General features: G+C 39.2%; 1 protein-coding gene across 1 annotated transcript in view; it reads left to right on the forward strand.

Moving 5' to 3' along the window:
* Positions 1-12837, forward strand: part of LOC138105159 (solute carrier family 12 member 7-like) — a 54254-nt gene that overhangs the window by 33633 nt on the left and 7784 nt on the right. The window contains exons 4-6 of the mRNA XM_069004840.1: positions 9556-9723; positions 11109-11207; positions 11861-11918. Coding sequence (XP_068860941.1) covers positions 9556-9723; positions 11109-11207; positions 11861-11918 — 325 coding nt within the window. The remainder of the gene's footprint in view (positions 1-9555; positions 9724-11108; positions 11208-11860; positions 11919-12837) is intronic.

A 12837-nucleotide genomic window follows, 5' to 3' on the forward strand; every position in this document is an offset into this window, starting at 1 on the left:
GCCTGAGAGGGGGAAGAGAAAAAAAAAATGAGCAAACTCTTCAAAGCAGTTTACAGTTTGTTTCAAGGACGCAGAGATAGAGACAGTTCTCTGTGTTCAGCTGCGGCAGCAGAGGGAGAGTGGAGGGAAGCACTCTGCTTGCTTTCAGAGCCAGTTTTCAGCCAGTTTTCAGCTACTTTTTCTCCAGAAAGAGAGACAGAGAGTTGAACTTTGCTTTCCTGGGACTTTGGTTTTTTTTCCCCTTCTTTTTTGGACTGTTTCAACATCAGAACACATCGGGACCTTTTCCACAGAAGTGGAGGCCCTAGAGGAGGGGGCCCCACCCTGTCCCAGCTTTGAGGAGGAAGAGAGAGTCTACCTATGGAAGGACTCTGAAATTTTCCCAGGTTTTTTTCTCCACAGTAAGAGGTTTTACTATTTAGCATTATTATCCTCTCTGGTGTGTTTGTTAAATAAATAGTTTTTATCTCTTTCACTTTCTTCGAGGAAAATTAGTTTTTTCCTGAGCCTGGTGGGGGGAGGGGTGGTTGTAACCTGCCTTCTCTCAGAGGATATATTTCCAAATTTGTCCAAACTGGCACACAAGTAAAACTGGTTGTAGAGAAACACAGAATGCAGTTACGAAAGTTCTTAACTAGTTAGAAACTGATAAGAAGCCACAGCCCAAAGATAGTACTTTCAGATTTTTCACAGAACATCTTGTCAAGTCAAAGTTCCTACCTCCCTTTCCCTCTCATTCTTTGATAGCTGCATCTGTTTTAGCATCTGAGATCGCTGTTCCATCATAAGTGTCTTCTCATACGTGAACGCAGAAATATCATTTTCAAACTGCAAAATAAATTGGCATTAGAAACACCAGAAGAAAAGTACTACTTGGAAGAACAACATTTAGACAGTGTATCTCATACCTGTATTCATTCAGTGGTCCTGGATGTTTTCATGGCAATAGAGTAATCCTAAGCATATAATTTATCAATCACTTCTGTCCTCATTCTTAAAACTTAATCTTCGAACAGCAATTTCATACAGTGACCTATCCTACTGTAACAATACTATTGTTGTTTTATCTAAATTTTAGGTACTTGGAACAGACTTTCCACTATTCTGTTCCAACTAGGCTGCCGAAGTGAGAGTTGAAAGCAGTTATTTAAACTGGGCCTGCATTGCCTCCACCTAAGCATGTGTGTACACTTGTTTGCTTAAAAACTGTCCAGAGGCACAAATAACACATTATCCTTGCATCAGTGAGAAATGTCCATAAACAGAAGCCATTAGGAAAAAATTCTGAAATATATTCTCACATTGGCTCAAAACTAAAATGCAACACAAAAATCTACAGCAGTCACCTGTGTTGTCACTGACTTGTAAGGTATCTCTTATCCTCTGGAAGATTCCCAGAATTAAATATTACCCACAGCAGAAAAGAATAAATTGTATTTCTGTAGTGGTTTAACACTAGCCAGCAACCAAGGCTCATGCAGACTCTCACTCACTCCCTCACAAGTGGATTTGGGAGAGAATCAGAGGGATAAAAGCTAGAGAACTCATTAGTTGAGATAAAGACAGTTTAATAGGAAAAGCAAAAACTGTGCACACAAGCAAAGCAAAACAAGGAATTAATTCAATGCTTCCCATGGGCAGGTCCCCATCATGCATAATGGTTACTTGGGAAGACAAACTGCATCACTGCAAACATTCCCCCCTTCCTCCCTCTTCTCCCCACCTTATATATTGAGCATGATGTCATATGGTCTGGAATATCCCTTTAGTCAGTTTGGATCATCTGTCCCAACAGTGTCTCCTCCCAACCTCCCCTAACTTCCTTGTCAGTGTGGCAGTACAAAAAGAAGAAAAGATCTTGGCTCTGTGTAATCCCTGCTCAACAATAACAAAAACATCTCTATATTACCAACCCTGACATTTAATCAAGAACAAATCCAAAACACAGCCCCATACCAGCCACCATGAAAAAAATTAACTCTACCCCAGCTGAAACCAGCACAACTTTCTATACTGTCTTCTGCTCAAAATCCAACCAAGGCTGAGCCTTTTTATGGCACTCTGTGTTCATTCAACTGTACATGCCACAGCTTTTTAGACTTTCATATTTAGTAGTCTAAGCAAAGAATAGTAAATCTTTCACATGTAAATTTTTCCTAAGTAATTAAAACAATTCCTAAAATTGTTTTATGATTGATTAGCATGATAAATCTTTTTAATAAGTTCTGGTGATTCTAGAAACTAGTGGTGGTAGAAGTTTTGAACCAGTTTACTCATCTTCATCCCACTTCAGAATGAGCAGAAGTTTTGGTTGGTTTTTTTTTTCCATGCGCCTTACTTTGGGCATTATGCTAGTCACCTTTTAGTGCTGGAAATTACATCCTTAGTTTCCAAAAAAAGTGGACCTAGACAGAGTATAGCTTTAGTCCTTTCCTCTTAAACAGTTTATGACCCACATTTAGAAAAGGAAAAAAGTTACAAAATTCATTTTGTCACTACCTTGACTTGTGAAACTGTAGCTATACTGTCTTGCTGTTCAGTGCTGGCTGAGGCTGGTGATGCCAAAAACAACTCTCATTTGAGACTAGGAATTCCTTATTCCAGAGAGGTATTCTTCCAGCAGTTAGAGACATGGACAAGTTCATCCTGTCCCATACCATCTGTCATAGCTTATTAGATTAAGCACATTCAGCCTTCCATTTCACTGCTTGCTAAAAAGTCAAGCTTTTTCCTTCCTGAATGAACCAGCTCTATGGACTAGTCCTCATAAATAAAGTAAGAATTAACACATCAAACATCTCAAACTCTGCTTGACAAACCCATTAAACTCACCACCATGTACACTAGCATTGTAACACGGTAAGACAACGATGCTTATCTTCTTGTTCTCTGTGGGTCTGGAATCTTTCAATTTCTGTATTTGGGCTAATGTCTCTTTATTTGAAAAAAGCTAAATCTGTTTTCCCAAGTTTAGTCCCAGTATCACCTTAAAAATATTTAGTAACAAACCATTTCAACAACTTCCACTTGAGCATTCAGTCTAAGATGGTATAAGAACATCTGAAGATCCTTCTTCATTTGAATACTATTATCATCCATTTGAGCGACGGTGAAGATACGCATTTTACATTTTCTCCAAACCTACCAAAAAGATACATTATAACAGTTTGTAACACGGTGATTGCTACTACCATGCATAATTTGAACAACGTGAAGGAGTATTGAATTAGATATGCTTAGAACCATTCAGTGCTAGAAAACTAAATCCCAGCCATTTTCTGTTGTCCTTGCCTTGTGCTGTCGAAGGAGAAAAGGCAGCAACATCAGCATACCACCATCATGAACAATCCACCACACATCTGTATTTCCTTCAGTAAAACGTTCTTGATTTGTTGGAAATAAGTCAATGTTTTTAGCCACCAAAAGTGCTTGTTGAGCTGCAGTTGTTTCTCGTACAGTATCTGTAAGGGAAAACAAGACATTTAATCAAGAACTCCTAGTTTTCATTTACAGATTTTGCTTTTGTTTATAATTCAAAAGTTTCAACCCTCCCAGATTTTGCTGAGGCAAAAGAGGAATATCCTAGGTGTCTTGGCAAAAGACCTGGGTGTCTTGGTTCCAGCGGTTATTCTACACCACTTCATGCCATTGCTGGAAGCAAGGGGGAGTATTTTCCCAAGAGAAGGGGTTCCTTCTGGTCAAATAAACATGGTGCTGATTCCAAGGTGGAGGGAGTGGTTGGGTGGCACCAGTTCCAAGGCAAAGGGAGTGGTTGTGTGTCGGGGTCTCCTCCCCCCGCCATGTAGCCCTAAGGGGAGACACGGGGGTTGCCTGCCCCTGGTCAGCCTCGTTCCCCATTGGTTGGTTTGTGTTTCCTGCGCGGGCAAGGACCCTTGGTCCCGTGACTGTAACAGTTCCTCGGCAGAGCCCGGCCATGCGGCTGGGGAAATAAACATCTCTCTGAAACATCTATCAAGAATCCGTCTATATATATTTCTTTTCCACAGGACTCCTGGTTTGATATAGGCGTGTTACAGTATCCCCACTGTAACAGTTGTGGTGGCATGGCTGCAATCAGGTGGAGCTCCATGGTGAGCATTTTTGCATGTGCATCATTCTCTCTTTCGTATGCTTTTTGTTATTAACATTGTTGCTGTATCCAGTATCTTGTTCTTAACCTCTTATCTTTACCTTTTGTGCCTCCAATTCTCCTCTCCAACCAGCCACAGGGGAAGAGGAAAAGTGAGCGAGTGGCAGCATGGTTTGGAGTGTGTTAGTGGGAACACTTAACTGGGGAGTACTATTCCTAAACCACAGAAGTCTTTATTTGGTATCTGAGGTAAGGCACAATGGGTTGAGATAACAACAGACTGCCCAGAGCGGGTTGGAAACAAATTTGATCCAGGCATTTTTTATTTTAGGTATAGAGCCACTGGTCACAGTGTTGCATGGTCAGTTTATGTGGGAGTCTTACCTAAGCCTGTATATATTCCTGTGTGCACTCCTCATGATATTTTTCAGAGTAGCAAGAGGGATCAGGATTTCTTTGCTGATGTACCCTGGGATGTCAATTTATGACATGATAACGTCAAGGGTCATTTGGGATGTATCTTGAATGTTGCTCTCCGACTCTTAACCTTGAGCACTACCTTTGCATGTTTATTAATCATACACACTCTGTGGGGAGATCAGGGGAGGATGATTTTCCCCAGCTTTTCACCCCCTTTTCCTGGCCTTTTCCACGCCCTTCAGCCTGTTACATTTTGAGAATCTGAATTCTGTTTAGATGTTAAGGAAATAATATTTTTGGTCGTAAGCCTGCCATGTGTCCTCAGTCTACACCATGTTTAGAGTGAAGGAGTTTTCTAGGGACGTTATTCAGAGATCTGCCCCAAGGGTCATGAGTGACATGGAAGGTGGGAGAAAATGGGCCAGCTTTTGAAGGATTATTGTGCTCCAATGGTTTGGAACGTCACTCCTGAACAACTACAGGACCCTGGTAAAGTGACAGAATACTTGAAGGAAAAATGCTGCAGCAATTCCAGGGAGGTGTGAAGTTTTGCAGCGTGCTGGGCCCTGGCTACTATTTACTGTGCATTCCTTGATACTAGAAAGCAGTCTCAGGGGGAAGAGGAGGAAAGCAGACTGACAGGCACTGTAGCCACTCAAACTGCAGCTGAACCAGAGGAACAACCTGTGCCAGTAGCAGTTGCCCCTATATAGAAAAAGAAATCCAAGACAAAATCAGTTCACTTAGTGAGGTATGAAGAGGAAGGCAGGCCCTCACAAGAGGAGGAACAGGCAGGACCAGAGATAATCACCCAATCCCTATCTCCAGGTGAGCTGTGAGAGCTGCAAAAAAAATTTCAGCCACCAGTTGGGTGAGCCCCTAGTGACTTAGCTGCTCTGATGCTGGGATATTGCTGCTGATGTGCAACTACATGGTAGTGAAGCCAAGCAACTGGGATCCCAGACTTGGGATGCCAGCACTGGCAAGGGGATTGGGAAGAAGACAGAAACGCAGCCTCTGGAGGCAACTGCTGTCAAGCATGAAGGAAAGGTATTTTCACAAGGATGACCTAGCACTGCGCCCAAGCAGGTGGACCACCATGGAGAAAGGTATCCAGTACCTGAGAGAATTAGCTGTGCTGAAGGTAATCCATAGGGATTCAAATAACAAACAGTCCCCTGTAGATCCAGATGAGGCTCATTGTACACAATCCACATGGCAGAAATTTGTACAGTGTATGCCATCATTGTATGCCAACTCATTGGCACTGATGTCAATGAAAGGAGAACAAACAGTGCTTCAGGCAGATATCTGACTCCAACAACATGAAGATCATCTGAAAAAGGGCTACTGGCATTATAACTGGATATTATAAAGGGATTCAAGCTTCTTCAGAAGTGATTGGCACTAAAGTACAGCTCCTCCTGGCATCCTGAATGCCAGTGCTGGACTAGATATTCAAAGGGAGAATCCTTTCCATACATCATGCCACTGACGTTACATGGAGTAAGTGGGTCACGCTGATCACACAGCAAGCTTGAAGAGGAAACCCCAATTACACAGGGATCTTGGAAGTCATCACAAACTAGTCCAAAGTTGAAAATTTCATACTAACATCAGAGGAGGAAAAGATGACACCTGCTGAGGAGGCCCCACCATATAATCAGCTACTGGAAAATGAAAGGTGTTATGTTCTCTTTACTGATAGTCCCTGTCATATTGTAGGAATACATGGAAAATGGAAAGCTGCTCCATGGAGTCCTATGTGCTGAGTCACAGAAGCTATTGAGGGACAAGGTGGATCAAATCAGGTTGTGGAGCTGAATGCCATCCAGCTGGCTTTAAGTAAATGCTCTGTAGCAGTGGCTAGAACTATAGAAAATGACCTACTGGCAGCACAGAGGCAAAGCCACCGGGTCTGCTGAATTGTGCTAAGACATCGCTGCCTGGGTAGAGAAGGTGGCTGTAAAAGCATGCTGTGTAGATGCATACACACCCCAAAGTCATGCTATCAAACAACATCGCAACAACAGACAAGTGCATTGGGCAGCCAAGAATGAAGTCTCTCAGGTGGATGTGGACTGGCAACATAGGCTGAATTATTTCTGGCTCAGTGGGCCCATGGTATCTTAGGTCATCAGGAAAGAGATGCAAGATACTGATGGGCCTGTGATTGAGAAGTGGACTTAACCACGGACAATAAGTATGGACTACTATAGATACACCAGTCGTGAGCTCCTGATGCAGCTTGCAACCAGCCCTCCTGCCCTGGAAGACACCTAGGACAGATAGAACCCACAGTCATGGACTAAATGAACTCAAGAGACATCTTGGAGGAATGGATATTTTATTCATTACTTTTACCTGTTACTTTCTGTCTTTGAACTGTTTTTTTTTTATCCATGTGAGGACATTTCCTCTTATCCAATGTCTGCTATAGATTCCTTGGGTGAGCAATATTTTAAAAACATGGGAAATACAGATGGACTGATCTAAGTGGATTGCCTTAATTTATGTTTCCCTCAAAGAATTGGAATAGTTCTGACAGTTTTCTTTTACAAAAACTGAGTTGAGGCTTCCCCAGTTTTTCAAAACTCAAGAAAAACTGTGAATAACTACTATGTTTTGTCAGAACCCAAAGATAATTCCTATGTTTATTGCCTCTATCAACTGCTATTGTTGCTGTTGACTGTTCCTGTGCAGGTGCTACTCATGAGTCTTTAATTTCTACGTCTCCCTGAAACACTTTTAAATGAAAGAAATGGCTTTCTGTTTGTCCTTGGGTATCAATATTATTTCGCCTCAACCTCAGGTCTTTCAGTGTTCTTGGAGATTTTGGGCTGAGTACTGCTTTCCCTGCTTTTGGAAGTGCGTGCTCTGCTCCCGTTCGCTGATTAACATTTCTCTGAACAAGAACTACTTTGTAACAATTTCACTAACCTAATTACACCAAATGCTAAAACTAGGTGTTCTACTTGCTGAGTGTGAGCACACATTCTGATACCTAGTGTTCGCTTGAGCTCAAGTGGCACAGATTTCTCAAGGAGAGTTTTCTTCCAGTTGATATATGTTCTACATTGTGTGAAGACTTTGGAGCTGCAGGCTTTGCAAATTAAAGTTTCTTGAGCTGTGGCTGGGAGTATTCAGATGCCGTGACTGCATGTCTTAGGAAGTGTGATAAGTCCACACCATTTATTGGGCACTCATATACAATAAGTATTCATCTCTTATATACCTTCTGTGAATGTTGTCCTAACAATAACAAATCATTCTGCGAGTGACTGACTAAATACTCCTGTAACTCTAACAAAAATGATACAATTCTGCAACTAGGTTTAATCAACGTTGTTCTGCTTCATGGTAGCATGTTGGTCTGATACATTGTACCAGTTCTTGTGTATGTATCCTCAATGTTGCTAGAGGAGCCTTCGCAATCAAGGAATGGTCCTAGAAGGGACAAATGTCTGGACTTTTCTGGAAAGTTATTCTTTTTTCTCACCCCAACTTTCAAGTCCACTTGAATTATCACTTTTGGGAAAATGAGCATAGGAAAGCTCTGTGTGACATGCTGTGAAATAGGAAAGTGATTTCTATTTAACAAAATATCTAAGCCAATTTTATCCACTTGTGCTGGCATGCACAGTTCCACAATTAAGTTGTATGCATCGCAGTGCTCAAGTCACTGTCACTCCATATGTCATGCTGAATAAAGGACACAAGCTGTTGAGTGCTCATTAAGAGATTAAGTGCTCTTGATTGGCAGTTACAAACTAATTTTGGACTTTCTTCTTATGTTTCACAGGGGGTAGGTAGATGCTAATTTGGAGATCTAGTCTTATTTTACGTCACTTCTCAAATTCCTGAAATTTAAAATTCTCTTGTTTCATTAACTCTTCTTAGGCTTCAGTTTTATCTCTAGATCAGTCTGTTACTCTTCTTCATTTGATTGAATACACATAGCATTCTTTACCAAATGATACTTACTTTTAATCTTTGATCTGCTTTCTCTTCTGCTTCTCATGCACACTTCCGTATATGCTTACCGATTGTAAGATTTTTGTTAAAAATCTGGGTATGAGTACCCTATCTTTGGCCACTAATGGTTCAAAGTCCATCTTCTATTTTACTCAAGGTTACTTCTTGCTATTATAAAAACTTAAAATATTGTACTTGAATTCCCTAAAGTTATTCAGGATGTCTGAAAATTGGCTATTTGATCATGCTGGCAGTCCATGGGAATTGTTTATTTCCTGTAAAATCCTTTGCCTTCTTGACAGGGCAGGAGAGTATCCACTTTGTTTCCTCACATATGATAGGACAACTTATCTCATTTTCAAATAAGAATCAGTGTGGGCTGTTCTCACAATCTTATCAAGGTACAGAACCAGTGTTTCCATAAATGTAAGCTCTCAAAAGTTTCTGGCTTTTTGACCTATCAGTCTTCAAACAAATATGCTTAGTTTGCTGGGGAATTTGAGCCATATTCTGCTGGGGGTTTTTTTGCTTATCAGTGATCTTCTGAAGTCTGGTTACCCTGCTTTTGTCAACATGTGGAAATCTTTAGCCATGAACAGCTGAATCCTGAACTGTTATCCAGGATTATTCTGTACAGCAGGTCTCAAAGAACTCAAGTTACTGTTAAGTAGGATTTCTTTTTCATATTGCTCCTCAAAACACAAGAACAAGAAGTATTAGTATATACTGAGATTCCTGGAACCTGGAAGTAAGTTTCCTTATTTTTTCACAATAGTACATCTGTGTGCCTGCGCAATGGAAATGTATGTTCTACAAATATATTAGAATTTAATTCTATATTTTCCTTTAAAGGAGGAGAAAATTTTGCAGGACGCATCTCACACTACTGCATTTTTACTGGCATGGACTGGAATGCCCACCAGTTACTATTGGTATTAATCATACTGGGAAATGTAATGATTTTTGTGTAAGAAAAAGGCATCTGATTCCTAGGATTATTGCATTCTCACTAGTCGATATCCTGAAACAGAGAGATGACACTGATTTTTGTTTTTTCCTCGACCTTGTAGATAATCTCTGGAGTGCCTATTCAGAAAAAGGATCAATAGTTGAGAAAAAAGATCAGCCATCAGTTGCTGGATCAGAAGAGTCAAAAATGGGTGGACTTCCTTATGTTTTTACAGACATCATGACCTACTTCACAATGCTTGTAGGGATTTATTTCCCATCTGTGACAGGTAGATACAATTATTTTTCTTGCCTGAGAATGTGTACTTATACCTGGAAAAAAAAATTTCATGTGAAAATTTTTCATTTTCACCAATCTTATTGGTGACTCATTCTGTTGCTAGTTTCTGTGTCCAAGTTTATATACCTAAAACCTTCTGGTGCTAGGGAGACACGGGTCATGGCTGATGACTTTTGGAGGTTATAGGACTTAAACAGGAAATCTGTTTAAGGGCCATTTCTATGTCTGAAAAGAAGGCAAAATCCTTATGGGTTACTAAATGCTTATTCAAAATAAGATGCATACCTTTATAATACTTTAATCTTCAAAGGCATGAGAACAGTTTAATATTCAAATGATTCTGCAGGTATTCAAGCTGCCTGGTTAACTGCCTGGGCTTTGTTTAAATGTCCAATATTTTTTTGCTACACTAACTGTGTAGACTTTTTTGTCAAGCTTAAACTAGTTGTATTTCATTTTCCTCAGCTCACGCTTGACTGAAACAGCCAGACATGTTTTTCTTCTCAAGTCCCAGCTGAAGTAATATCAAGTAACAGAACAGAACTCCAATAAGAAGCTGCAGCACTGTTTGCTAGTATTATCAAGTGGAAGTGTCCCTTTGTATTCATTGTTTGAACCCCACTGCTCCCATTTCTTTACTTCAGATGCTTACCAACATTTCATCATATCTGAACCCATGGTTAATGTTTCATTCCATGGAGTTTGACAGTGTTTTTGCACTGGAGCATCTTGACATTAGCTTCTATGTTTTTGCTTCCAGTGGTCAGGTCAGTTCTAGGAGAGATGGCAGAAATAGTTATTGTATGGGTTTCTTTCCCTCCTATGACAGTATGTTCTACAAAGTACTTCTGTTCTCTTTTTAGATTCACATACATGTGTACATGTGATTTTTCTAACCATTCTTTTTCTTGCCTGCTCTTTTCTTTTTTGCTTCTAAGCTTTTTTTTGTTAGTTTATTGATTTGCTTGCATATGCTATTTTGATGGTCTGTTTAGTAGAAAGTCAGTGCCTTAGGTCACACTGGCTAAAATTGCTAAATCCCTATTAATTTATAACATCCATCCCCAGTATTTTGCTACTCCTTCATTTCAAGAATTATTCTGAGGTTATGCTTGAAAAATATTTTTTTTTAATCTGTCTTTTTACTAACCTTTATAGGATTTGCTTATTCAAGTGGGTAGTAACACAGATTTCTGAATAAAATGAAGCTATAAATTGACTATTTGTGAAGGATTATATTATACTTTTGTAGCCTGCTCCATTGGTAATCCCTGAGTTAAATTTGGCTTAAAATTAGATGTTCATATTCTATTAGTTAGTAACAGGGAGTTATTGCTAATTGTTTTTATGACATAAATTTTGTCTCTTTTTAAGGTATTATGGCAGGTTCAAACAGATCTGGAGATCTAAAGGATGCTCAGAAATCTATTCCTACTGGAACGATTTTGGCTATTTCAACTACATCTTTTATTTGTATCCTTTTTTCTAGTCTACATTTTGTAGGTGCAACAGAATTTTTACCGGAAAGTCGTTAGAGTTCCCTGAGTATAAAATGAATGAAATCTAAACTGAAAAGAAATATTTTATATTTGTCTAAAATATCAGTATTATTTATAAATATTATTAAAATATGTCAAAATTTATTAACAAATATATGTATTCTATATTCTACTAGTGCTTCAAATTCCAATATATAATTGATGGTTTTAGTCAAGCGATCCAACAGTTTTTAGCATTATGTTTCAGTTGGCAGGTGGTTGTTATACTCAGTATAACCAGATCTTAAACCAAACAACCAGCAATTGAAATTGTCGGTCCTTCAAAAACCTAATGTACACAAGTACTTGCTTATTTGTATGAGAAAATACCTGTTCTGTTGCATGATATATGAACTGGCTACTTCCAATACTTCACAAATCGCTATGAGTCGAATACAGTCATGAAGAACATAAACTAAAAAATTGTAGCATGGAAGAACGAAAAAAAACAAACAAAAAGCAACCAGGAAATGCACACACATACTTTCATTGTTGTGGATGTTTTCATTTCATACCTAGGTGAAAAGTGGTGGGGTTTTTTCTATGTGATTTTTTTAGAGAGTAATCTTCCTTCAGTCTCAGTAACAGATCTCTCCTGTATAGTGTTGTTTGGTGCCTGTATAGAAGGTGTGATATTAAGAGATAAGTAAGTCGTATTCAACTTCTAATATTACAGGGAGTATAATCATAAGTTACATTAATAGGACTTATTAATGGCTCTTCTGTGAAATATGCATATGGTATATATTTATTTTGCTTAGGTTAAAACTGGAGGGAAAGCTTGTCTGTTAAACTGAGATGGCTGCAAAAACTGGTCAGGTTACCAGACTGTATGCCTTCAAGAAGCAGAAGCAGAACCTAAGATAAATGTTTGAAGTTGAACCAGCCTAATAAAATGTCCTTGACAAAGAAACTCATAATTAGTATTTGCAGAACTGATGCATGGGGATAAGGGGATATTACTTTGGGAGAAGTAATAGGCTTTTGAAGACCAATTAAAAAATTTGGGAGTTATGTGACAAGGGGACTTTATAAGACTGCAGTGCACCATCATGATTTCCTCTAGACATATGACTATTTTTTGTTTTAAAATCTCAGTTGTACATCAGGAGTCATCTTGATTTTCAAGCATGTAATTGCCTGACAAATTTAAGGCATAATATGAAGGATGAAGGGAATAAATGTGATGGATATGAGCATGAAGAAAATCTCCAGATTTTTATCAATTTCTCCATTAGGAGAAGTTGGTTAAGATGAAATTTTTGTCAGGTTTCACATTTGTTTTCTTGCTGGTGTCTGGTTCTCTTTTCTACTGAGGCCCAGGTTTGCTTTTGGTTGTGGCAGTGGGGTATTGTTTAAAAGGTGGTGAAGTTGATGCTGAGACTACTTATTTCATTAGTCTAGAAGGAAAACCGGAAGTTAAAAGCTGGTTTCTAATCAAACTAATACAAGAAGCAGCAGGTTTCTTCCATGAAAGGCTTTTGACATTGTTTCTCACAGCATCCTCATAGGTAAACTCAAGAAGTGTGGAGAGTAAGGTGGATTGAGAAGTGGCTGACTGGCAA

This window comes from Aphelocoma coerulescens, chromosome 2 (genome assembly GCF_041296385.1).
Source record: "Aphelocoma coerulescens isolate FSJ_1873_10779 chromosome 2, UR_Acoe_1.0, whole genome shotgun sequence".
NCBI lineage: Eukaryota > Metazoa > Chordata > Aves > Passeriformes > Corvidae > Aphelocoma > Aphelocoma coerulescens.